The sequence below is a fragment of the Cydia fagiglandana genome, chromosome 2, assembly GCF_963556715.1.
Source record: "Cydia fagiglandana chromosome 2, ilCydFagi1.1, whole genome shotgun sequence".
Classification (NCBI taxonomy): Eukaryota; Metazoa; Arthropoda; class Insecta; order Lepidoptera; family Tortricidae; genus Cydia; species Cydia fagiglandana.
Genome location: NC_085933.1, coordinates 4,938,198 through 4,964,961, shown reverse-complemented (window position 1 = coordinate 4,964,961; position 26,764 = coordinate 4,938,198). Strand labels below are relative to the sequence as shown.

General features: G+C 39.9%; 1 protein-coding gene across 6 annotated transcripts in view; it reads right to left on the bottom strand.

Moving 5' to 3' along the window:
* The window catches only part of LOC134674423 (serine/threonine-protein kinase Doa), a 63,438-nt gene that overhangs the window by 17,883 nt on the left and 18,791 nt on the right, over nucleotides 1-26,764 (bottom strand). For 2 of the 6 annotated variants that reach the window (XM_063532536.1, XM_063532544.1), the window contains one exon: nucleotides 3,854-3,980. In XM_063532536.1, coding sequence (XP_063388606.1) covers nucleotides 3,854-3,980 — 127 coding nt within the window. Of the gene's footprint in view, nucleotides 1-1,470; nucleotides 3,818-3,853; nucleotides 3,981-10,914; nucleotides 12,050-13,114; nucleotides 13,243-26,764 lie in introns of those variants that run through there. The other 4 variants (XM_063532506.1, XM_063532491.1, XM_063532515.1 and 1 more) reach the window with 3 other exon arrangements.

Genomic DNA, 26,764 nt, shown 5'->3' with positions numbered 1-26,764 from the left:
TTTTGGACCCTGGCTTCGGTTACAGTTTGTAAATGATACCCGGGAAGTACATACAACATGGGTAGTATAGCGCCATCATAGGTCGAGCTTTTCTATCACAAATTTACTTGCCTACCTAAAATACAAAACCTATTTTGGTCCATTAGTACTATTCGCGCTTGGAAAGTTTTTGTCAATATACCTACAACGCGCCATTCAGTAATTTCAGTATCAATAGAATGCACAAACTGTTAAATGCCAGAAGCAATAAAACGTGACACAGCGCAAAACAACAGTATAAAACGTCTGGTTATTACTGTTTTATAAAAATATGACTTGCGGTTACAGATGAGATGACAAATAAACGAAATTTCATTATGTGAGGTGTTAAGGGTATTTTATCATGTCAGTGCATGGATAAAGCTTTGTCTTCTCATCGAGTGGGCGGCGCGCGTTTGAGGGTCGTGTGTAATCATAACAACGGGCGTGCGGTGCTGCGATGCTACGCCTAGGTGAAGGTGATCGTCGCAATACTATTCCTGTGCGCATGCGTTGTTTTTAACGCGCGAATATGCCCCACGTGGCGCCATCTAGCGAACGCCATTAGAATCACATACTTGTACCAGCTGCTAAGACTATTTTCGTTGTCATGTACGTGGATTTGTTTACACCCGATGGCTTCATAAAAATTTCATTGCGTTTATATTCATGTCATGACATAAGCCAACTATTACACCGAAAATATGAGGAATTACCCTAAATAGAAAATTACCATTGGTTCAAATTAATTTGAATTTTTACGTCTAAACGAGGACATAGGGTACATCGCCAATTACTAGCCACCCCCCAATTACTGGCCACTTAATTTGATTTCTATTTATAGGTGAACAAAGTTCATTTTAGTATATAAGGTACGAAAATCCAATTATTAGCCAGTTTTCAATTACTGGCCACCTATTCCAAAAATGAATTCTATTTACAGATAAATAAAACTCATTTTCAGTATAAGGAAAATGGCCAGTAACTGAAATTTATCCACAACCCACTCGTTCAATAACTGGCCGCCTCTTACAAAAATGAGTTCTATTCACCTATACACAGAATTCATTTTAGTATAGGTGGCCAGTAATTGAAAACTGGCTAATAATTGGCGATGTACCCTACATGCATATAAATTTTGTTATTGTATAAAATATAATGTAACGAAACAGCAATCTGAGAAAATGCATTTCATTAGTTAAAACATTTAATGCAGTGGTTTTAACAGCGTGGTTAAATATCTGATTGATAAGAATATCAATCCTTGACCTGATAATATGCAAAAATAGATACACATGCTCTCAATATTCACGAATGCTAGTAGCAGCAGCGCAATGCGTACATAGAAATTCTAAATAGCGGTCATACTTGATTCAGAAATGTCTAATAAAAATATAACGACTAAAAATTTATGATGTATTTATACACACTTAAGTTAAATATGAGTCTGACCTCTACTTCTTTAGGTGGTTCTTTCGGCTTGAATTGGGGCCCGTGTGTTGGTACAACAAGTGGCACAAAAGAGCAGGAAGGCTTGGGTTCAGCTGGAGCCAGCTTGCTCACACAAGATGGCTGCTTTGGCGGAAGTTTAGCATCCTTTTCCACTACTGTTGACGCCTCTACATGTTCTATTTGTATCTGAGGCGATGTGTAAGGCACTGCATCTTTCTCATTGTCACAAACCGATGTTTTACTAGTTAACCAAGAAGACGGAACTGCCGGCGGATGCGGCGGTGTTATGGGCGATATTTCGGCGACACTGACTTTTGCAGCACTGCTATTCACAATTTGACTAGCTTTTATATTTTTTTCATTATTATTATTACAGTATAACGATTCACTCACTTTACTAACTTGTTCATGATTTTCAAAGACAGGTACAATGGTGTGTTTTTCAACTGATATGCTTACATCTGTTTTAGAGTCTATTCTATCTGGTATACTGTTAGTTATGTTAATTATTGGCACATTGTTATTATTTGGAATGAGCTGATTAGGAATATTGACTGGTGTTTTATTTGAAACTAAGTTTTCATCTTTCACACTGTTACTAACATCACTTGGCACTAGTTCGTCAAATTTTGGTGGATTAGGAATAAGCGGCGAAACCTCGTCCCTACTTTGTGAAAAGTCTGTGCTTTCACAAGAAGACAGTTCGTCGAGACTTTGTGCTAGGTCGAGAGCAGAGGCCTCGTGGTAGTCGGTGGAGGACGGGGACGTGTCGTCGTCGCTGGTGGCGTCGCCGCCGAGGGGCGTCTCTGAACTTTGGCTGGTCGGTACGAATGCCAAACTAGACGTAACATCGATCGAGGTATCTGCAATTAACGACCCTTCACTTTGGACCGATGATTGTCTGTTATCGGAGATAGAGTCTACACCGCAGACTTTTTCATTATCGTCAGTTTCTTGATTAGAAACACTTGATAGACAAGTTGTTGTTGCATCTTCAGTTCGTAAACTTTGGTCGTCTTCAGTTCGTAAACTTTGATCGTCTTCAGTTCGTAAACTTTTGTCGTCTTCGGTTTGTTCGTTATCAACAGTAGTTGTTGTTGCTGACGGTTGACTATGACTATCCGTAAACGTTTCAACTTTAGGTTCTTCTACCACTGGCAAACTCATGTATTGAGGTATCGCATATTCTATGTCACTCAATGGCATGTAATGAATATCTTTATGATCTCCAATTGCGTTTTCGTCGTAATGAGGTGTGTAATATTCAAATGCAGCATTGTCTGTGCCATACTGCATAATGGCCCAAGGATCGTTGGACGGTATCATGGGTAAACCGTCATAATACATTTCTCTCTCAACAAATTGTTCTGGTTTATAATCCCACGTTGGCACGAAGCAGTCTTCAAACGCTAAGTAATTATCAGGTAACATGACCATTGGTTGGCTGTATTGTGCCGGACCAAGAGCGTATGATCCGTCATAAAACGGATTATTAAGTACAAGTGGAGCAGGGTCGTGGGGTTCATATCCTACAAAAGCTTCAGGTTCAACCATCAACCCACATTTAGATAAATCTGGCTCAGACCTACACAGCCGTGGTTTAATTTCAATTTCATTTTCTAATTCATTGTATATGTATGACGAGTCGAAACTATTTGTTCTTCTAAAATTGCTATTGAATTCTGGTAACACAGGCTGCGTATAAAGGTCCTTCTGTACCTCGGGGTCATCCGAATGCGTTTCAAATTGAGTGTTGTAAGTTGGCACACCCACGTTGTTTATTTCGTGCAGAGTATTTTCATTGTTTGTTAAACTTGGGGCACTGTCAGGTTGAGCAGGCAGTACGGGTGGTTCGAGCGGGTAGTTTGCCGGTAAGAGAAGAACGGGCGGAAGGGCGGGCGGGGGCCCGCAGAAGAGTAAATTGTTAGGCGGCGGACGCGACCGTTGGTCAGCCATGGCTCGCGCTCGCGCGCGGCCGGGCGCGGCGGGCGAGTATTTCGGGGCGTCGGGAGAAGCGCGCCAGGCGGCCGGCAGAGCTTCGCGACTGACTGAAGGCGTACCAACTGACGAAGGCGAACGCAAATAGAACGGGCGCAAGCGCGAGGAGGTCGCCGTCTCTCGCGCACATCTTCACGGGCGAAGGCGCACGCGCGTTTACAATCCAAACCCGTCCCGCACGTTATCCCAAACGGGCGCGCTGACGTTTCGCGCTTTATTCTGGTTCCGCATTTTGCATTCGAAAGGTACACGAGCTAACGTTATCACGAATGGCTAACAGACAGGCTTTCGGGTGAACACTTGTGGTGATGACGAGCGTTGGGTATAAAGAAAAAAATCCTTTCATACTTCTCCTTAAAGTAAGAAATAAGGAACGGTTACTGACCTGTTCCGGGGGTGAACGTGGTGAAGACTCGTCGCGGTGATGTCTCCGCCGCCTGTGTGAAGTCGGCGAACGCCTGTGATGCGAACGTTTGGAGCGTTCATTTCGCCGCCTCCACGAGTGCTCCGAGCTGCGAAATCATCGATCAATAGTCTGTAGGGGGTTAGTGAATAGGTAACACGATAACGAATCGTATTCAAATAATGTGAGGTGAGGTTAGAGCGTGCTAGGAACGCGGAGCTGTTACTAACGTTGTCGATCGTCCTCTGCCACCGGAGTAAGGGTCTATGAGCTGCGCGAGTTGGTCGGGAGGCGGCACGCAGCAGACGCGTAGGACCGCGCATAGAGCAGACCAACGACGTCTCCCCGTGCCTAGGCCTTTAATAACCTTAGAGTCCACTGGTGATTACAGTGAAACATTTGTATACAAAAATGCCATTTATCAAGTTCTTTTCTATTCACTCATCATTTAACAGGTATATAATAGTTACAATATGAAAGTCCAAACTGAATAATAAACCGTAAAATGTTAGCACTAAATCCGCTGCATTGTCGGGCACAAAATAAATACTTAGCAAACCAAGGTTAACAGATGACGTGTATCGCGGTCGACTGTTTCTTTGAATGATAGCGAATGTTGCGATAGAGGGTCGAGAAGAACTGCCAAGTAAAGCGAAGCGAGGCACGTCAAGAGTACGCCATACTTGACAGGGACCCGCCGTGGGCTGCGGTCACCGGTGTACTGCCAATCGACTCAGCACGACCACTGTCGCACGCGCGGCATGATTGCTTAGATACAGCGACATACAATAAATTCGCGTTTACAAACGGTGCGTCAACTTACTTCATACCTAACTGAACAATCTATCTTGGTAAAACGTTATTATTACGAATAAAAAACTTACGAGGTTATCATTAGATCGCGTGTTGGAGATAGAGATTAAGGTGCATACGAGTACTTGAGCTTGTAGGTATAGGTGCAGCGAGTTAACTTTACTGAGAACAGCTTACCTTGACCTCAAATTTGCATGCACCTAATATTGAAAATCTCTATATGGTTCGTAGGCATACACTATTCGGATTGATGAAAGTAGACAGGGTCTTTGCAAACAAAACAGGTTTCGTTTCTGACGGGCATGAACGTTTGTCACGCCCTGAGTTGGTTTCAGACTGGTAAGGTGACTTACCAACAAACCCGCATGTGTTGTGGTCTATAGAGAAGCGTGTCGAAATACCTTATCAATCGAACACCATCATTACACTCCTCGTCTAATTTATCTATATACATCATGGTCAAATTTAATATTAAATACAAATAGGTACCAGTTAAGAAGGTAGGGAATGAATGGCCAACTGACGTGAACTGCCACTACAAGAATGTGTAAGTAGCGCTCTCACTTCTATAATGGAATTAACTTTACGTAATTGGTTTACCGACCGACGGAGATATTAAAGGGTTAAATATAGCATACATGACTAGAAGTGTGAGATTATGCCAATTTTAAGTAGAGTGAGAATCTTATAAGCTATGAACAAAGTGGCGACATCTAGTACCGAGTAGTTGAATCATTATTTATACGAACTGAACATCATTCATTATTCGACCCTTCAAATAGTAACAAAGTTGTGAAAAATTCTATTTTGACTACCTATAGGATTATCAACTGTTTTTGAGAAAACCTTACAAAAATCTGGGCGAGATTTAATTATTTAAACATGAATACCTTACTTAAGACTCCATTGTATAACAATTGGAAGTTGGGAAGCCTTGCATTAATGAAGCCGTGTACAGAACGATTGATGGATGGCCATATGCGACATATGGCGTTCAATAGATTAAGTTATCTGCATTCGCGAACGATCCAATTCAGAGCTCGTTCGAGTCGGCAACTAACGCCAACAGAGCTGCGCGGGCGGCGCCTAATAAATGGCAGCATTTAAATGTCACATTGTGTTTAGTACCACACGTTGAACTTGAACTAACACGTCTCAATGGCAGCTCATGTGATCGATTCTGCACGTGCATAATGAAGTTAGAGGCATTACAATGCAGGTGCATTATGAAATATTATTGTTTCAAATAGGCATGAAACTGCAATTAAATTAAATCTGACGGAGTGTGACATGCGTGAATAATTTCAGCAACAGGAGGTGAGTCATTATCAGATAGGAATAGTCTGAATATAAAATGTTGAAGGCACGTTTATGTACTTCCGTTGAATAGCTATCATTGAATAACGTCGGCGCGCCGCGACCGACAGTCACCCAGGGAGTTTCAATGATGGACAAAGCCAAGCGTTAGTGTCAAACGATACGTCTCGAATACAAACACGCAGCGTTCACTTTCAACGACGAACGACGTCAACATTTTAGATTCGCGGTATCTGTTATGTTTACTGCGAAAACCGGCTTGTGAATCTCTCTTAAGAAACTAATACTTACGACAAATTCACATCAGTGACGAGAAGTTGCAGCTCGTGATTTAAAACATCTGAAAGTTCTCGTTACGAATTTTATTAACGGCTGGCTTAATTTCGCTCATTAAGGCCTTGTTTCTTTTTAATTGGTGGAATGGAAAGCGCCAGGTCGGTCGGTTCCTTCCGCTCGCTCTTCTCGTAAAACTGCCGGTTAGGGAGCTTTAATTACGACGGACAACCTGAGGTGGTTGCTCGTCGAAGGTGAAAGCCGACTACGTAACTACATGAGTATGTAACTTGGAACCTGCGACACATGTACAAGTATATGTAAACACTGCTTACTGGTAAACGTAATTAAATATTTCATGGCAATATACATAGTGAGAGGGAAAAGCAATAGATATTTCCTTTACGGCTCGTTATTTCCCGGTTATTACACTTAATATCTACGTCAGTTCTAATTATATTATAGCCACCGGAAACTCCATTAATATAATTATTTATTAAAGCTATTAAATACTTCTGATGGACTTAGGTATTTGGAATGGTAAATGTTAAAAGCATCGTTGTTTACTATTTAGTCGCCGGAGACGATTGTATAAAAATTAATAAACAAATAAGATTTAGAAACAATAAATAATTACATTATACTACGAATAGACGAATCACTGTCATAATCATAATATACACATACCTTCAATAAAAAAAAGCGAAAACAATTTACAAGTTCAAATCGTGAAACCGAGAGTGAAACGTCGTGGCACAATGACCATAATCGATCTCGGGCCGAAACTGCGAGTCGACTTGGTTACGAAATCATAACCCAACGTGACACGACCACGTCCGGTCAAGGTTTCACGCCAATTGTGAGCCGGTAATACGCTTGCCTCTTTTTTTCTTGATGTTAATCGAGCCCGTTTTTTGTAAGGATCACACCGTTGATTGAACTCTCCTGGACACGAGCTACGAGGTTTGAGACTAGCCGACGTCATGTCTATTATATGTCATGGGCCCAACTGCATTTTAAAAGCAATAACGAAATTAGAAATGTTATAGTCACAGTGGAGGAACCGGGAAGCGCTGGTGGCCTAGCGGTAAGAGCGTGCGACTTGCAATCCGGAGGTCGCGGGTTCAAACCCCGGCTCGTACCAATGAGTTTTTCGGAACTTATGTACGAAATATTTACTAGTCGCTTTTCGGTGAAGGAAAACATCGTGAGGAAACCGGACTAATCCCAATAAGGCTTAGTTTGCCCTCTGGGTTGAAAGGTCAGATGGCAGTCGCTTTCGTAAAAACTAGTGCCTACGTCAAATCATGGGATTAGTTGTCAAGCGGACCCCAGGCTCCCATGTGAGCCGTGGCAAAATGCCGGGATAACGCGAGGAAGAAGAAGAAGTCACAGTGGAGGAACCGTTCTGAATTGCATGGATATGGACTAACAAGTTAACTTGTCCGAGCAATATTGTAAATAAATAGTTTACCAATAAATTTTTCGTTGAAGAACAAAGAATCGCCTTCAAATATTAAAACTTTTCGATATCTATAGAGAGCAGATTCTTGAGCAGTGCGCCAGTTGTGTGTGGAAATATTTCCGTAGTTGGAGAATTGTTTGTATTTGGTGTCAAGTTGGTCGGTTGTCGGTCGCCGACAAGGCCGTGCCGGATGAGCAGATACTGTGAACTGTGTCAATACGGGCGAGACTAAAAAACACCGCCCGCGCCGGCGGTCGCCGGGTCAATGACAACCGTGACTCCTTTCTAGCGCTAAACAAATTAGACTGCTACCGAATTAACGATTTCACCATATACCGTCGGATCTACGCATTTACTTTTACTAGTTACTAGTTTAGCTTTACTTGTAAGTGTAATTACTATAGTTTTAGTTATTTATCAACATCAATATATGGAGTTAACATGCTTACCTGCTCTTAATTAACAAACCAAGAGAAAATATATGATGACCTCTAGGCAAATTAGTTTATTATTATTACGAAATGTGACTCTAAAACAAACCGGTATGTACCTAATTAGTTAGCGAATCGAGCTGCAATAAATAAACACCTTGCATTAAGGCGAGACTATTTATTATAACATTTATAACTAATCGCCTGACATTTTTTAGGTGCCGCCCACTGCCTAATATGTTGAATACGAGATTATTCTAGCCGATTTTAAATGTTACGTTAGAAGTCGTAAAGAAATTGCATAAAACATGCAAGAGACGTTCGGTTGTTAGGTATGGTGCGGGCACGTGTTTGTGGTACCGAGTGGGACCAGTCAGTCAACAGTGAAAGTTGATCGGACCCACATTTGACATATATGTCCGACGTACGAACCAAACAAACTTATTTCCTATCCATCATAAATGTAAGCGCATTGATTTAGGTATATATGTGTAAATAATAAGAAAAATAGTCTTTATCTTAATTGATATTAATGTAATGTGTGACTTTAAACATCGATTTAACTATTCTTTAATGTATTAGGTCCAGCACAAAACGCTCATATTACGGTTCAGGCGTAACTTGTATACGTTAATGATTATTACTTATTTAGGTATAATGTTCATGGCAGTTACGATATATATTATTTCTATTTCCCGTTACACTTCGCTGAATTGAGCATATCTGAGCAAAGTACTTAACTGATTTTAATCATTAACCTATTCGATATACTTTTACATATTATTTGGTGAATTTGTCTCAAGATTTCGCAAGGAGGCCACTAAACTTCACCACAACATTGAAGACACTTTCTACACACACACTTCTCTAGCTAGGCCATAACAATAACTACAACGTTGCAGTGCTCATATGAGGGTGACAAGAAAAGTGGAACAAAAGACAATACAATACGGATAACGGAGTGGACAAATCCTTTCCGAGCAGCTAAGCAGAACAAGACCTTGAAACATTTACTGCAAACTATCGAAATGAATCTCAATGGACGAATGCATCCACGTTCCATTGTGTCATTAGTTTGTTATTATGTATACAGATTTTAAAAATACTTATGAAGAAAACAATTAACTATTGCGGCATTTACTTACGTGACTGATAGCTCATTAAAGTCACGCACTAAGAACTTCAGAAGTAGTGTTTAGTAACGCTATTTGTGAAAAATGTAGTCTTATCAGTAAAATTAATTTGGATGCCCTTTGGACCGCGACTGGTGATATATTTTCTTTCTGCTGTAGAAATAATGAACTGATAACTTGATAAGTAATTAAAGCCTTTAAAGTGCGAGTGTGCTGTGTTGTAAGCACTTCTCTTTCGGTCACCTGTCGTGAAACTTGATGTCGGAACTTGAATGCTGGTAAATTATAGCTCAAAACGAATTTCATATTAAAGTGCTGACCCCATAAGGGCAGGAAGAAGATGAAAGTGGTAGCCGATTTTGAGGTACGTGACCACGAAATAATATGTAAAATATTATATTTTGGGAAAACAACATTGTTTTAATGAATATTTGACTTCAATTGCGTTTACCATTACGGCGGCGAAATGGCGATAATGAGAATGAGTAGCGAGGTTAAGCAACCCGGGCAGCAGCAGGATGGAATAAAGCGCAACGATGGTGACTCACGCTAAATTGTGCAACAATTTGCACAACCCGCCAAACTACTTGGAGACTGTCACTTTGAATTATAAAATTGCATTATGAGCAAACAGATTATTTTGCTAAAGAATGTAGCGTCTCGGCTTATGAAGAATTCAAGTTATTTATTGCGTACCACGTACACTGAAAGTTTTTTAAATTGTGAAAGCTGTTGTAATTAGGTTAGTCAATTTTTATAATGGTTGACTAATCTCTTTATGACCACGAGAATTCAGTTTCTTAACGATGGAATCACCCTGAAAAGCACACGGCTTAGTCTTCAGGGCCTTTTTTGTATGGCGATTTTGGGTCGTCAGTAGATTTCTATAGGGATCGTGAGTAAATATTTTAATTCGTTATATGATGATTCAGGACGTCAGAATCTGCTGATAGCTATGCAACTTGTACTTCCGTATAGTAGCTATTACGTAATACCGTATATTGGTTTGTTGCTATTTAAAACATAGGTATGGGCAATTCTATCAGACCTCATCATCGAATGACCACAATTTAAAAGTAAATCAATTTACAATCGAGAATGTAGGTCCTTGTTATTTTTCGTAATTATTCCTAATTTAGTCGCCGAACATATTTATATACATAAATAAATGACATCTACATAAGGATAATTCTGATCGCAAACAAATAAAGCATAATCTGCATAATACATATCTAACAAATATCCTAAATTAAAAAAAATATCTTATGTTAAGTAACTGTCGCTTTTAGTAACAAGGAAGTGTGAGATGTTATGGAGTAAGAACGGTAGAGCATTTATGGCAAGTTGGTGGTTAGCGAAACATGTGCGGGGACCGGCTCGCGCGCTCCAGACCAGTAGAAAGTCGATGCACTCGGGCATCGCAAACCTAGCTTATTATTGCCATTCACGTGATCGTATGGCTTAATCCGTCAATATTTACCAATAAATTCCTGACAAAAATACCTACTGAAATCACAGACTATCGGACGATCATCGAAAGGATATTAGGAAAGTGTTTGTTAGTAAAGAACATGTAAATGCATTGCTCCTTGGCAAAATAGTGTTACATACGATACGCTCCACTCGTGTTCGCGCATGCTCTTCTGGAAGGCGTGGGACTTGGGCGTCCACGAGTCGACGCCGAGGTACAGCGCCGGCAGCTCGGCCACCTTCACCTCGAGCCGCTCGGCCAGGCGCTGCTCCACGACGGACTTGGGGCCGCTGGTCAGCAGCCTCTGTTGCTCTTTGGCGCTGCGTCGTTCGGCTCCTCCGTATCCATTCAACTTTTCTCCGTTGCAAGACGTTACGCTTCTCGGACTATCTGTGCTGAGCAATTTACTCTTAACGGTGTCCGCCTTACCGTAACTTTTATATTGCACTGATTCTGTTCCGTTCGCAGTTCGCGAATACTTCAAAGAATCGTAAGTGTCGCCATTTAGGCTGCTGTATTCGACATTGTTAAGGTTTAAGTCTCTATCAGTACGCTTCAGTACCACATCGTACCCGTTTCGTTTTCCGTAACGTTCCTCGTGGTTCTGTTTGAGGAAGTTGTTTTCAAAACTAGTTTTACATTTAGGAACATTATTTAAGTAGTCTGTATAGCCTGAATGTTTACTGTGTAAACCTTTATCACAGCCCTTCTTGAGAGTTTCTTGTATGTCTATACCGTTCCCGTTGAGCCGGCTGTAACTAAAGCTTGCAGGTTGACCGCCTTCCACCCGGTTGTCGAATGATTCTCTGCGTTCCACATCTTTGCTTTCGAATTCATGTTTGACGAGTGCAACTCGCGAAACGTCTTCGCCGTCCACACCATTTTTATATTGCGACTTGTTGGTGAAATCTGCGGTCATGATACCAGTCCGGCTCTGTTCGTTGGGAACGGTCCACGTGTCGTGCTTTTTCTTTTCGCTACTCTTGGATGACCACGCTTTGGCGAGCGCCGCTTTGAGCGCCTCCCTTCGTTCGTGAACGCTGACCCTAGGGTACTCGTGGATGGGGACAATGGCTGGCGCGTATAGGCTCGACCGCGGCGTCGCTCGAGTTATGCGGAAACTTCTGAACTCCCTGTTGAACTCCGAATTAAGAGAATAAGCCGGTATTCTCGAAGTCACCATTTTGAGATCAAAAATTCCACTATCAATTAAAAATAACTAGTTTCACAATCAAACTTTCAGCACTGAACACAGTGAACACATAGCTGCTCTACCTGTACAGAAAAAGGAGGGAACGGTGACGTGTTGATCTAATTAGGGACGACGGGAGTTGGTGGTATTTTTGCGGATAGTCGTGAAGGTGCAGCGTGTGGTGCATGGATGTCTATGGGCTGTGGGCCGCGACCTTCGCGGCAGCCGCGCGCGGCGGGACAACGCACTGGTCAACGAACCGCCCCGCCAGGCCGTGCCCGCCGTGCAGCGCTCCACCGCTCGTCTCGCTTGCATAACTTACTCGCAAACCGCTTGCCCTACCTTATCTCTTATGCAGTTATGCAGCCGGTCAAACTTTAACCGCTTTCAATACTCTACAGTTTTAAAGATTTAATAAAAATGTTCAGTATCCGTTATTAAGTGGTGATAAGATTTTTGTACGTTAGCCCGTTTCGTGAAGCAATTACGCCGTATAAGTGCATCGAGTGTCGCCTTGGAGGCATCCCTAATAAGGCTACTAGCGCTGCTGCCATATGGCCTGCGGCGGACACATCCTCGCCTGTCTACACCCCAGCTGCACCGCCACAGACATATTATCGCTATCTAACTGCGACTTTTCTAGGTTAATGCAATATTACAATGCAAGCTATTTACAAGAGATTATAATACATTATTTCACGACTTCTGTTTAGTCTATAATATTTCAATCGTATTTTATTCATTTTCTTCTCATTGCAATCACTTTAAACATGTATTATTCTTGTCAATTAAGCTATGACAACAAGGCCGAAACACATTAATTATGTATGAATGCGTCGTGCTTGTATGGTTAAATGTGATAGACAGATCATATGAGACACTTAGTTTATTTGTATATAAATTACAGTATTAATTTTATCGTTGAGAGAAACAAACACTACACTATTAGTATGATAAATTAGATCAACACGTTTCCGCTCATTAAATGGCACTGAGAATTTCACTGTAATCTAGGCACCGGATCGTATACACTGGCTCCACAGGGCACTACACAAAGTCCGATAAGTGTGGGACCCATTAGCCGGGATTGCTCGGTATCGGTCGAGAGGGCACCGGAAGCCAGTGCGTGATCGCATGCATACTCGTACCTTCTCGTTGCGCGCGCGAGAACTGTGCGTGCGGTGTGCGTGCACCGCTGCTACTAGACTGACTGAAGGGAGGCGTAGAGCGGACCGGTGCGAGGACCCCACCGCTGCGCGCCTCTCTCCTGCGGTCTACCACAAGTGACTCTAACTCGATAGCGCTACGGGTGCAATCGCAGGAGCGCCCGCCGACATACGTCCGAGCCAGTTCGACTGCCCTGCATAGGATCGACTGCTCGACACGGCTTTTAAGCCACCACCATACAGTACGAGTAACGTCAAGATAGATTTAATATTAATAGAACTTAATAAATTATGTTAAAAACAGCGAACAAACTACCATCATATGATAAGGCTAAATGGAGACAGAAAAACCTTTGGCAATCACGCAGTAAGAGACAAAAATAAAGCGTAAAATTTTTTTTTTCGTCATTTTAAATGGATTAAAATACTTTAGGTTAGGTATAAGAAACTACAGAATTCGACGATAGCAGGAGACGAGCAAATCAAATCATTCCATAAGAACGTCAGCAACAGCTCCACGCTTCGACTTCAACACTCGTATAATTAATAAACACACGCTATAATAGGTATTAATTAAGATCAATATATAAAACGATTACTATTTACTATCATGTAAAAAGGCCTCACCTCAAATATTTTTAACAGATTTCAAGCTGTTTGTTTACCTGAAACAAGATTAAAACATTATTAGCCATTCTAAAGCGATAATATGCACTTATACATAAGTACCCAGAAGTAAACATTCATAAAAAAAACCTACGGACAAGGGCAGATGGCCGAGTCGGGTTTCGAAACACTGCACGCATCGAACATTATTACATATGCATTTGGGCCACAGACAAAAATAAAACAACGCATATTCATGTGCGTTCAAAATTTACGTTAATTGAACACAAGGCGTGTGCGGTTTCAATACTCTTGACAGATTTACACATAAGTCACAGACATAATTAAAACAAAACAGAAACCATATTGCTCCTTCTATATTTATTTAAATCCACATTTGTAACATTAATCAAGCTTTTATTGATTAATCTATTATTAAATAGAAATTGACAGGACATATAAATCAATTGTTTGAGAAATTTAGATACCAGCTTAAGGCTGCCCAATATGAGAGAAAGTGGCGAAGATCGAATATTAAAAACAAATCGAATTAATAGCCGAGACTGCAGACATAAATCATTGCGGCCTACAGTCCTTTACCGAGAAAATACTTTCGACAAAGGAAGGATAATATTATACCTACCATATTCCGAGACAATTTTATTTATCAATCAATATTTATCAATCAATATTGACAAATAAAATTGTCTCGGAATTATGGTAGATATAATATTATCCTCCCTATTGTCATTTCTTCGAGTTTAAACTTTCCACATTATTCCGATAAATGGTCTTTGTCTTTTGCATCTTCGAACCGATATCATTAGTTTTATTTAACCGTTTATCAATACAATTAATAATACACAAAAAAAGTACTTTATAAAAATTCGGGTAATATTTACTCAAGTGACGAGTGCTTTAGCTTAGCCTACATAAACGCATCGATGCGATGTCATTTAACCGCTGTGTAAACATCCGCATTATATCGCGACACGGTTCATTTGGCATTTATTTATGTAACAAATAAACAGCCCAGAGTGTTATCTCCTGTTCAGCGGACAAAGTGTGTCACTGCCAGCGATTATGCGCTTCTGTAATTTTTCCCCTTTAGGCTCAAAGCTAACGCAGTAGAGCTTGACCTATCTCCCGATCGTTATTATAAATAAAACTCATAAACTCATAGTATAAAAACGACGGACGCATATGACTTGGAAAACATGGTGCGTTTAACTGAACGCGAGAAGCTTTACTTGTTTACTAATAACTTAAATGTATATAAAACAAATAAAATAATTTAGCCTATAGACGTCCCACTGCTGGGCACATACCTCCTCTCAAGCACGAGAGGGCCCAAACCATCTCGTGCTGAATTGTATAATTACAAGATTCCTTTTTCTTTTCACGCTTTTACCTCAAAAGGTAGAATTTGTACCTAGAGGTATAAAACAATATCTCAATAAATTTTCTAGCCTCCTAAGGCCCCGCCATACAAATGAAAAATGTATAATTTTCCACAGAAATTTGAACCTACAATGCAGGAAATAGAGTTCATTTTGCGTTGTTCAAAAACTGGACGAAACAAAGCAAAAGCAACTCTGTTCCAATCGAATATGATTAAAATTCCATTGAACTGAATAAGTACTATAGGTAGGACCTTGGGCCTTAGGAGGCTAGTGTAGAGATGTTGAGTTTAAGTTGTGAAACTGCCACATCTTCCGAAAAAGCTTTCTAAAATGAACATGAAGCACGAATTAAGATCTCAGCAAATTAGCTCTCTTAATTAATTAGCAATTAGTTAAGAGAGCATAGACATTTGATCTCTGTTCATAATCATCCAAGGGCAACGTCCCACAGGGGAGGAAATAAGTTGATTCATTTTAATGTTGACGATTTCACCCTGTGTGTACCCTAGTAAAACAAGTGTTTGGCTCCAACCTACGCAACGACTAGCAGGTCCAACCCTCGAGATGAATCCGTTACTCGCGAGTATATGAAAACACAATCAGTAGAGTCATAGAGGTGCTTATGGAAAACACTTGGAGTTGTAAGTGTAGGCTAGTTACTACGTCAGACTATTGGCGGCAAATAGAGGCAAAAAATAAAAGCACCGGAGGCGGCGTCAGCCAGCAAACGGCGAGGACCAATGACCCAAATGGTTCATTACTAGGCAGCCTTGTTAGACTAATAATGAAAGAAAAATTGGATAGAGCCGGCTGCGGCGTATCACTGCTTTGTTTCTGTTTACGCAAAACGTGACTAAATTAGGAGTTCTAGTATTAGATATTCTGATATTAATAAGGTTAAATTATTTCTCAACTCTTCCGAGATGCCTATAATAAATCAAAGGCCGGATCGCTTCCGCGATTCATGAACATTGATCAACTACATGTGTGAGATGATAGTTACGTACGAACAAGTACGAATTCGACACGACTTTATACTGACGCTACTAGAGTCCTTAGGAGGTCCTAAATAGTTCCGAGGATGGAAATGATGTGAAAAACCATTCCAACTTTTAAGGCTAATCAAATCATTTGAACATGCTCGACTAAAAGGATTAGTCGGCACTTAAAACACGAACCGTGGTGTAGCAAATTAATCCAGCGCCGTAAATGGAGCCCTCTCGGAAACCTGATCTCTCAGTACAATCTAAACAATTTATCAAAATAGCTTCTATATATGGACTTCCTGTAAATCTGGGATTCCTCACTAACGTTTTCCTGCGTGTGTACCCGAGAGTACATAAGCCAATTATTACACCCAGTAGATAATTATAGTTACAACAAGCGCACCAATTAATTCCCAATACGAACACTTGAAACTATGCAAAAAACGTTTATATCGACGGCTGATATTTCAATAAGTAACGCAATAATAACAAGTTAGGAGTAGCTAACGGTCCTTATTATTCATTGGGGTCAGAATGGGTCATACAGATTCATGAATAACCGAACATTAGGTACACGTTATAGATTCGTCATCTCCTTGACTGTGTTTAACATACAATAAAAAAGATCTGATCAACCAATCACTATAACAACTCTTTAATTATTGAAATAAAATGAAATGCATTCCATTACATTTTAATTTAAAAACCCAAATAATTCAAGGGACCGATTAGACGACAACCAAGCGGATGCAGTCAGCCGATATTAAACTAAATGCGACGTTTAATTATTTTCTCCGATCGACCCGCATTTCAAAAAGTTTTTATCACACGGGCCTGGTGGATGGCAAAGGTTCTCAGAAGCACAACAAAGATCCTTCGTGCTTGTGACTCACGGAGACGGTAGAGCCTTTACGCCAGACAAAAAAAAGTCAGCATTCGAGTGTTTATAGCGTGACTTGTTAAAAATCAACGACAACGTAAAAGTTAAATTCTTTTAAGATTAGTAACAAAAACTGGTGGCCACAATTTGTGATAGATATCGTAGGAGTAAAGTAAAAGTTTGCTTCATTATTTATCGGCGGGAGTACAAATCGCTGTCTATGACCGGGCGGCGACTTCCCACAATTCGGCGAAATCGAGACGTCTGTAATTGGGGCAGAAAGCTGTCAGTACAGCGTCGTACAGTTCGATTCGGCGAATGAGCGCGTAGGCGGTCAGCATTTACCGCGGCCGCTCGTCATCCTTCATACACAACATTATATACTTGTTCCCATAATCAAACTTTTGGGGTCGTGTCACACTTATGACGTGTGGTTAGAAATTGCAATTGTATGTATTGCTTTTAGAGAAAATACCGCTTGTGGGTGTTGTACATGGTTTCAAGTTTAGAAGCAATTAAAGCTTCGTTTGCGGGTCATAAAACAGGTGAAGTGCCGTAGTTGCTTTAGCGTAGCGCGAATATTAACTTAACCTACTTTCAACGCAGAAATTAAACTTGTAAGCATGTCATTTAATTATCCTTAGGTGTAAAAATATATCGCATCGGAAAGTTTCCAGATAAACTCAATTTATCAAACAGTTCCCTTTCAACAAGGCAATAAAGCATTGCTAAAGACAAACGTTTATTTTATATTAATTAACGCCGCCGTCATTAGCATCGGGTTGATTGACTCATGCAGAAAATGCACTTTGTTTTCGAATCGCGGAAGCATTTTACAAGAAAAAGGTTAAGAGTTGACGTTGCTTTATAATCTGACACGTCATTCGTTGATTGGATACTTGTCATAAATCGTCATTTAACCAGTGCTTGAAAAGGAAACTTTCGCTTATTAATATTTCTTTTGATAAAAGGGAAATCATGTCACGTCAGCTGACAAATGGCTGCAAATAATACCGCGCGGGATCGTAATCAAGGCCACGGGGCGGCTTTGTGTTTGAAAACAAAAGTGATCACAGTTTACGAGATACGCCAAATACTGAGAGTTGCGTAAACGACGAGCTTTGCTCCGAGGGACACCACGGCGCCCACACTCAGGATATGCAGCAACTGCCTAGTTTAATTATATATGGTATGAAGCTACCTTACCTTACCTAAATAGATCACGTATCACATGAAGATGTATCCTTTTCAGTTTGTAAATGAACTAACTGGTTGGTCAAATCTGGTGTTACCTCAATAGTTACTTGATATTTGAATATACGTAGGGGCGAACACGAGACGCAATATATATTATGAAGTACGCGGTAGAAATGTCGCCGCTAAACCGTTTAATAATAACAAAGAGTATCAGTTAAATGCTTCCGTATACAAATTACGATCCAAAAGATCGTTTGTAGGGTTTTAGTACGACGCCTCCATTGCTTTCCGAAGGAATCGTGGGCGGTCGATGCATTGCCGTAACTCCTTAAACGGGTACCTTACTTGTCTTTCCTTTAAAATAGTATCGCTATCGGTTCTGCAAGGCCTCGAGTCATTAAGTTCGTTCTTGCGAAGAATGTGGAATTTCACCCAGACGCTTGTCCTTGACAAAAATGATCGGAATAGTGTTTTACTTCCGTAAACGTGAGCGGCCTGCGAAGGCCCCGCTAGTAAACATCACGAGTGCATCGGCAAATCCAATAATTTTAATTTAGATTCGATTCGTAAATGGAAATAAATGATACTATTTGCATAATCGTCTAGAGGTCTATTCACGGTATGTCTTTATTTAGTAAGCGAATCGGATAAACTAACAAGTCAAGCACAGTGTAGCTGCACAGAGTTGAATAAATTACCTATAAAATGTCATATTAAGATGCTAATGTGGTGTGACGTTCAGTTTTATAAGCTACAATATAAACATACGGACTAATCGCAGGCAGGGCACTGCCTCCTATGGCGAGCGTGATGGTCAATGTCATTGCTACTAACTGGCAACTAAACATCAACACCGAGACGAACAAAGAGCTTCTTCATGATTCAGACTAATGTCTAAGTTTTGCATTACAACTTCCTGTCTAGGGATGAGTAAACAGGCCACGTGCAAGAGTATGATATACTAACACTCACTAAGCTTGATAGAACGTGCTTTGGCACTGGCGAAACGCGTCGCTAATCTAGGCTGCCCTACTAGAAAAGTACAAGTGTTAAAAAGAAAATATGCTTATGAAGTCTATGTATACGCAGAGGCGACTTGTAAATATTTAATGATTGCATGGTTGGATTACACAACCCTATTACGTAAAAAGACACGCGTACAAAAATTTGGCTTTTTAGGGTTCCGACTCGCACTTGGCCGGTTTTTATAAATGTTGGACACTTATTTAATTTACTTACCACCACAAACACCACACTCCTCGTGCCACATCAATGGTTACGAGTCTATCCGGTCTATGCATTAAGTGTAGAGACCTGTTGTGTTATCAACTTATCAATAATCTGAAACATCGCGAGGCGATTGTGGAAACGGTAACACGTGTCTGTTCATGAAAATCGAGTTAACAAAAGCATTTACCGATGACTCAACACCGGAGCTAACAGTATTGGCTTAGGTCCGATTGCCCCCATTCCCTACATTTGCAAATTACTCCAAATTCAATACAATGCTCATACTCGTAATTAGTATTCTTTTACAAACATTTTCACTGTGAGTATTGAATGTGCGGACTGCGGAATATAGGCACACACGTTTTTTAGTAAGTAGCTATAGGCTTTTATAAAAGAGAATATAATTTCGCCCTAGCGCTCTATGGCAACATGCTGAGTAGGAGCTTTTATCGTTGTTTGTAACTTTAATATGTGCATGGCAGTAGTCATTAATAAGCCAGTAGTGTACGCCAGTAGGCTTCCATCACGCAATAAGGACGTTTTATGTGATATTCCAACAGCAATCCTGATATAAAAGTCCTTATTGCAATGCAGATGAAGCATAGGAACATTAGGAACCGTTCTTTGATGGCAAGCCAGCACATGTTTGATTATGTACTTATTTTTCTTAATATAACGACTAAATCTCTTAAAAACCGTGAACACTTTTAAAAGTAAAAGATTAAACCAGCATTCGATAATAGGTACATTTATATTATACATATCTTGTATGTGACCCATATTTTATTTACTGCTTGACTGCTAAACAGACCCGCTGCCCACACCCGGACGAAACAATACCAGAGTAGGTACATTATAAATCAGCACGTTGAAACACTTAACGGATACCATTTATCTAATACCATGCGCATATTTATTTGGCACATTCGATTAGGTCCTATATGAATACAATGAAGATGATTTCTTATCTACTTTCCTATAACTGCTACACGGCTTATAATATAACTAATGACTAATCCGATTTAAAAAACGTGTTAAGTTATCAGAATGAGGAGCGTATGCCGACATATTTAATAGGACACTAACATTGTCGGATGTATCGATAAACGCAAGTAGAATTTGCCTCAGCGGACAATCGAAAATGCACCCACGGTACCTTTTGCTTAAAAACCTAACAAATAAATAAACCAATTTTAAAGCGACTTCATCTAAGCCTATCTTATGTTAGAAGAACCCTTATTTTGCGACTTATAAAATAACAGCGCATACCCCAAAACATCCTAAAAACAATTCAAGTCATTCCTGTAATTGGAACCGTGCAGACTTGCAGTTGAAATTTTCATACAAATTACTATGAAGAAATTTGGTCAGACAGTAAGTTATTGGTTTTCTGTTCGCACACAGCAGTAGTATGATGTGAAATAATAATAAAAAGAAACTCATTAATCCTATTGAAAGTGATCTTAAAGTTATCACCCACGCTTTATAAGCGTAGATTAGACGAGAAGACTCAACACCAAATAAAGCAAGTTACTAGTCATATAAAAAAACCGGACAAGTGCGAGTCGGACTCGCCCACCGAGGGTTCTGTACTGTTTAGTATTTGTTGTTATAGCGGCAACAGAAATACATAATCTGTGAAAATTTCAACTGTCTAGCTATCACGGTGCATGATAGTTCATGATATGATAGATACAGCCTGGTGACAGGCGGACAGTGAAGTCTTAGTAATAGGGTCCCGTTTTTAGGGTTCCGTACCCAAAGGGTAAAACGGGACCCTATTACTAAGACTTCGCTGTCCGTCCGTCCGTCCGTCCGTCTGTCACCAGGCTGTATCTCACGAACCGTGATAGCTAGACAGTTGAAATTTTCACAGATGATGTATTTCTGTTGCCGCTATAACAACAAATACTAAACAGTACAGAACCCTCGGTGGGCGAGTCCGACTCGCACTTGTCCGGTTTTTTTATATGACTAGTAACTTGCTTTATTTGGTGTTGAGTCTTCTCGTCTAATCTACGCTTATAAAGCGTGGGTGATAACTTTAAGATCACTTTCAATAGGATTAATGAGTTTCTTTTTATTATTATTTCACATCATACTACTGCTGTGTGCGAACAGAAAACCAATAACTTACTGTCTGACCAAATTTCTTCATAGTAATTTGTATGAAAATTTCAACTGCATCGCGGGCTCCCATACAACAAACGTGATTTTTGACCAAAGTTAAGCAACGTCGGGAGGGGTCAGTACTTGGATGGGTGACCGTTTTCTTTTTGCTTTTTTTTGTTTTTTTTTTTTGCATTATGGTACGGAACCCTTCGTGCGCGAGTCCGACTCGCACTTGCCCGGTTTTTTATCCTTTGAATACGGAACCCTAAAAAGAAGTAAATGTCTCCATTCTGTGGCCTCCGGAGATATGATAGCATCAAAAATAATTGTATCCGTGAAATGGAGAGTGTATAGGTAGGCTGATAATTAATGTTTACAGATAAGCCGACGTAAACAAGCGCAAATAAAATAGCTTTCACTACCGCCTACCGCCAGAGGAGCGCTTCAATGCCGCCAGAGATGTACTGGTTTGCTGCTACTGTTCGTAGAAAAACGGCAATTTGTTTCAATTGTGCGTAATGGGGTTCACAGACACTCGGTATATCTTAAAGATACCATTAGATCGTTCGGTTCGGTACACTCTACTCACACTACAGTTATATTAGTAGCGATCTTCTTCAATCCAGTTCTATGACGGCAACATTCTCATGTGCATTTGTAGAAAAAAATAATGTACTATTATAGAGCGAAAAACAGATTAGTTATGAGAGTTATGAGGAACGCTATGAAACTCATGACTCTCATGAGAAAGGTACAGGTACCTAAGTATAAACTTAATCGATATATAATAAAATGAATATGATATTACTATACAATATACATTTTAAAGCATGTAAAGACTAGTACATGTCTGGGTCCTTAAAGCGTCTTTTAATTTAAACCCATTATTTGAATACAATTTACATTTTTAAAGATTTATTTTGATTGGCATTGTGGTCGTGAAAGTGAAAAGATATCACGGTGTGTAATTTTGATAGAGAAAGGCACAAGCAAGACGAAAAATATTTAATGTGTGTATCTTTTATTCATTTATTACATTACCACACGCATTTGCATTCTGATTACGAAACTAGCACTAATTAATTTGAAGCGCAGTGACGGCAACAAAATAATCATTTACAATAACTGAAAAGGCCAGTTTAACTTACGACATGATACAGGCAGGTTTGGAAAGAGCTACTTGCATTATTTGTATGAGTCTTGCTATTGATGTTTCATATAAACCTCGACCCAGCAATAATGTTCGTTAGTCATGGCTTCCCCGGCAGAGTGGTAAGGGAAATATGAAGCCTTGTGAAAATCAGCTGCCGCTACCCTACACAATAAAAATAATAATCATCAGTACAGAGAACATGAGTTTTTTTTATAACCCGTTGGCTGTGACCAGACTAGGATACGAGTGATGAAATATTCATAATGATACTGCATGATGAAACAGAATCACAACTAACAATCGCAAGGTACTCGTAATAAGGTAGAAAATGTCATTGGATGTTAAGATTGTTAAGTCGCCCATTAGTACATTATTATAAGGTATCGTGCAACAAAGTGTGGTGTAGTAGGGTTAAGTAGGAAAATAGCATTTAATATGATTACTGTTATCTGCTATTACAAACGACGTAGAAACGGCAAGCATATCTCAGGGAACTCTACTGGTGTCGGAACAATACAATTTGTGCGTCAGGTAATTACCGCTCTTACGCGCCGTACTTTCTAGCCCCGACGACTGCGATCCGCGAACAATCGCTTTATTATACCTATTGTGTAGATTAGTAAGAGTAAACATTGTTTGACTTTTCTTAATAAACAACTACGCCATGGCTAATTATGTACTTGCACTTATTGTTACATTATAGTTTATTTAATAATATTCGTGCATTTCTATAAAAACTTGTTAGTCGTTCCCGTTGAAACCACTTGGATAATTTGACTTAATTGATTTTCTTACTAATATCAGTAGTCAATACTAATTACCCAAGTTTCAAAAATACAATACGCATATAAAGAAAGGAGGCAGTACTAGTACCTAACACAGGACACGGTTTCGGTACCGGGAAAACGAACCAATGGGGAAAGCTCTATGTGCTTAATAGCGACCAAATCAATAATAATCGAATAGTTCAATGGAACAATATTTTTTATTGAGTTTCATTATCTCTTTGTTATCAAATCTTCATTGAGATTCGTTTTGAGAGGGCGGTTGAGGATTCGCAGAATAATAAATTCCTCAACAGGCCGCTCGTGTACATAGGAAAGTGTATAAACCGATAATTTCAAGGTTTCTTTATATGTTTAAGATAGTTAAGCAAGCTCAAAAACACTCGCTTTCGTCTCCGAAAATGGATATAGCAATAATGATGAGTAATGAATAGAGAGCTGCTTTAATTCGCGCTGCGCCCACGCAGTCTCGGTGCGCCGCGCATCCACTGGAACAATGCTTACTGGTTTACTTTCTCGATTGACTCATACTGATTCATTGCATACGTCTAGCGACTCGAATTAGATTAATGATACCGGTCTAAATTATTTTTCGTTGACACAAATTCATAATGTCAATAACAAAAACTTTCGTTGACACTGTTTCTCTGCAACAATGACAGTACACCTACTTATACGTACGTTACATATGTACATTTCTTTGTCAGTTTTATGAAAAGAGTCGCCGGTTATCCCCAGTGCCCACGTACAAGACACGAGTCATCTCGCCACTTAACGTTACTTGCGCAGTAAACTTCCAAGTTAAAATGAGTGAGCGTATTAAATGAACGCATTGTGTGCAAAGAAAATTATTGTCAAGCCGCAAACCTTCGCGTCGGCCCTGAACGGAGAGAGCTATGCCCTCGCAAAACCTTTAATTCAACAATAGGTTTCCTTTACAAAGAAATGAATTATTATTAACCGGACCGGACTGTACCTACAGCACCTCGGGCAGTAGACAATAAAAACAAGAATAAACATATTCGAGGGCAGTCAATAAAGCGCGATTTGGACAGGGCGGAAAACAAAAAGTTACAGCTTCCGCGGTGAGGTCTTCGTCCGATATCTCACCCGACCTTCAATTACGAGTCAAGGAGTTAATGGCGGTGAGATCGTTTAAGTTTCAATTTCTAGATTTGAGATAAGGTATGCGGAGTTGAGTAAACGGAAAGTTATTTAAAGGCGTAAAATGTTTATGCCCACTTATTCCTTCAAGTATGCGTAAAATGCAGCATTGTGCGCCTGCGCCGCTAATGAACGCGGCGCGGCGCGGAGCTGACCCGCGACCCACGCGGGTTCGTCGCCCGGCCCTCCCCGCGCGCCCGTGGCCCTTGCACCTTCAGGACGATACCAGACGGCTTTATCATGTTTAATCAGCTCCGACAGTTGCCTCTTGTTTACACTTCCCAGAATTTCCTGTCATGCACTCGGACCGTTCAAGATAAATGGCGAAAGAAAGGAGAAACCAGTTAACACAAAAGGACTGACTTCTTTTTAACGGGACGGATTTAAAGAAATATTTTTCACAGATCTCGGATGCTAATGTAAGTAAAGAAGCCTCACAATAAACAGCATATAGCAATTTAGCAGTTTGTTGGTCGCTGTCAAATGCACAAGATTTCGTAACTAAAAGTTCAACACTGGCCACTTAGCGGATTCTTCTTACCTTGATAACAGTCGCTCCCCGGCTATTTATTGCGAATAACCTTTATTTAGGTTCTTTTACGTACGGCAAGGTTAGGAAATGGCATCACAATTTTTAGTAAGGCGAATAAATATGTATTATGTTTCTTGTTTCTCACTCGACAAGGACACGCCTGTGACATTGACTCGGGATTATGTGGCTTACCAAGCAAAAGAACAAAACTATTAACTATGCTCTATTCATCTTAATATTCACAATGTTATTGTGCTGTGACGAAACAGATTGAGTGTCATAACATATTGCTGCAATGCAGCGGTTTTAGATGTATTTAGTTAATACAAATATTAACTGAATGCATCTAAAACCCTGAGATGTGATAACGAAAGGAACTAATAATCAGCAGTTTGTACAGAACCATTTATATGTGGTTTTAACACAGAAAAAGGGTTTTAAAAATAGTTTTTTTTTTTCATTTGTAATCAATATATACCATAAGGAAAAGAAACTTAGGGAGTTACTGAATACTGTACTATTACCTCAGTAGGTAAATCTTTTATACTATCTCAGATATAATGACCAGAGTTCCGAGACTTCAGAGTAACAATTTTCCACCCTAATGTCATTTAGCAGGTGAGGGTCAAACGCAAGTAAAAAAAGAGGAAACATTATCATGCCCGTTAAGAACTGGTAGTTAAAGCCCAACGGAACAAGAACAGGATTTTTTCCTCATAATAGTCACCACCTGAGTCCCGCACCTGCTTATCTTGGCAGTCGCTAAACCCGTCAACCACAGTAAAACTAGGCTTACGAGCGCGAACTTGATCGAGCTTTGGCGCTCCCATATCCAATAATTAGGGTGACTGCTATAGTTATAGGCCACTACATAGCAATCGGCCACTTTTAACATAAGACTTCTATCGAGTTGTTTTCTTTCGATGGAGTGGCCAATTACTATTGCAGCTATGTTGCGACCGCGAGTTTTTGGAAACGCTAATTGAAGCAGACCAAAGCTCTCTCAATACATATTATGAAAATCAAGAGTGCCACGAGAGCAAACTACATATACATACATACTTTTAATTTTGGTTAAATTTGTTGAATTTCTATTAAAGCAAACTACAGGGAAAGAGTGCGCGACCGAGTGGTGTTTGGTACTTGACACTTGCAAAGTGAAGTACGAATATTTGTTGCGTTTTAAATTTAATTCAATACTTATGCAGTTGCGGAATCCATATGGAGTGGTTTATGACTTGAACACAATTTGTATTCGTGAAATGTAAGTTAATGAAATTTATATGTATGATATTGTATGTTAGTCAATAAGGTATTTATAATGTAGGCCTTGTAAATAAATAACCATTCAAACAATGTATGAGATTATAATGGTACTTCCGTTAATACACTATTACATGAAAACAAAATATCACTTTCGATTAAATGGCACTTTTACATTCAATGTTGAAAGAGAAATTGACATGCATTTTTTTAACTGTGCTTAATTTAAAGTTAATATCGCATATCATGCTATGACTCACATATCATCAACTGGGGCACCGCCTGACATACAGCCTCAATTATTGTTGAAGGGTACTGTTA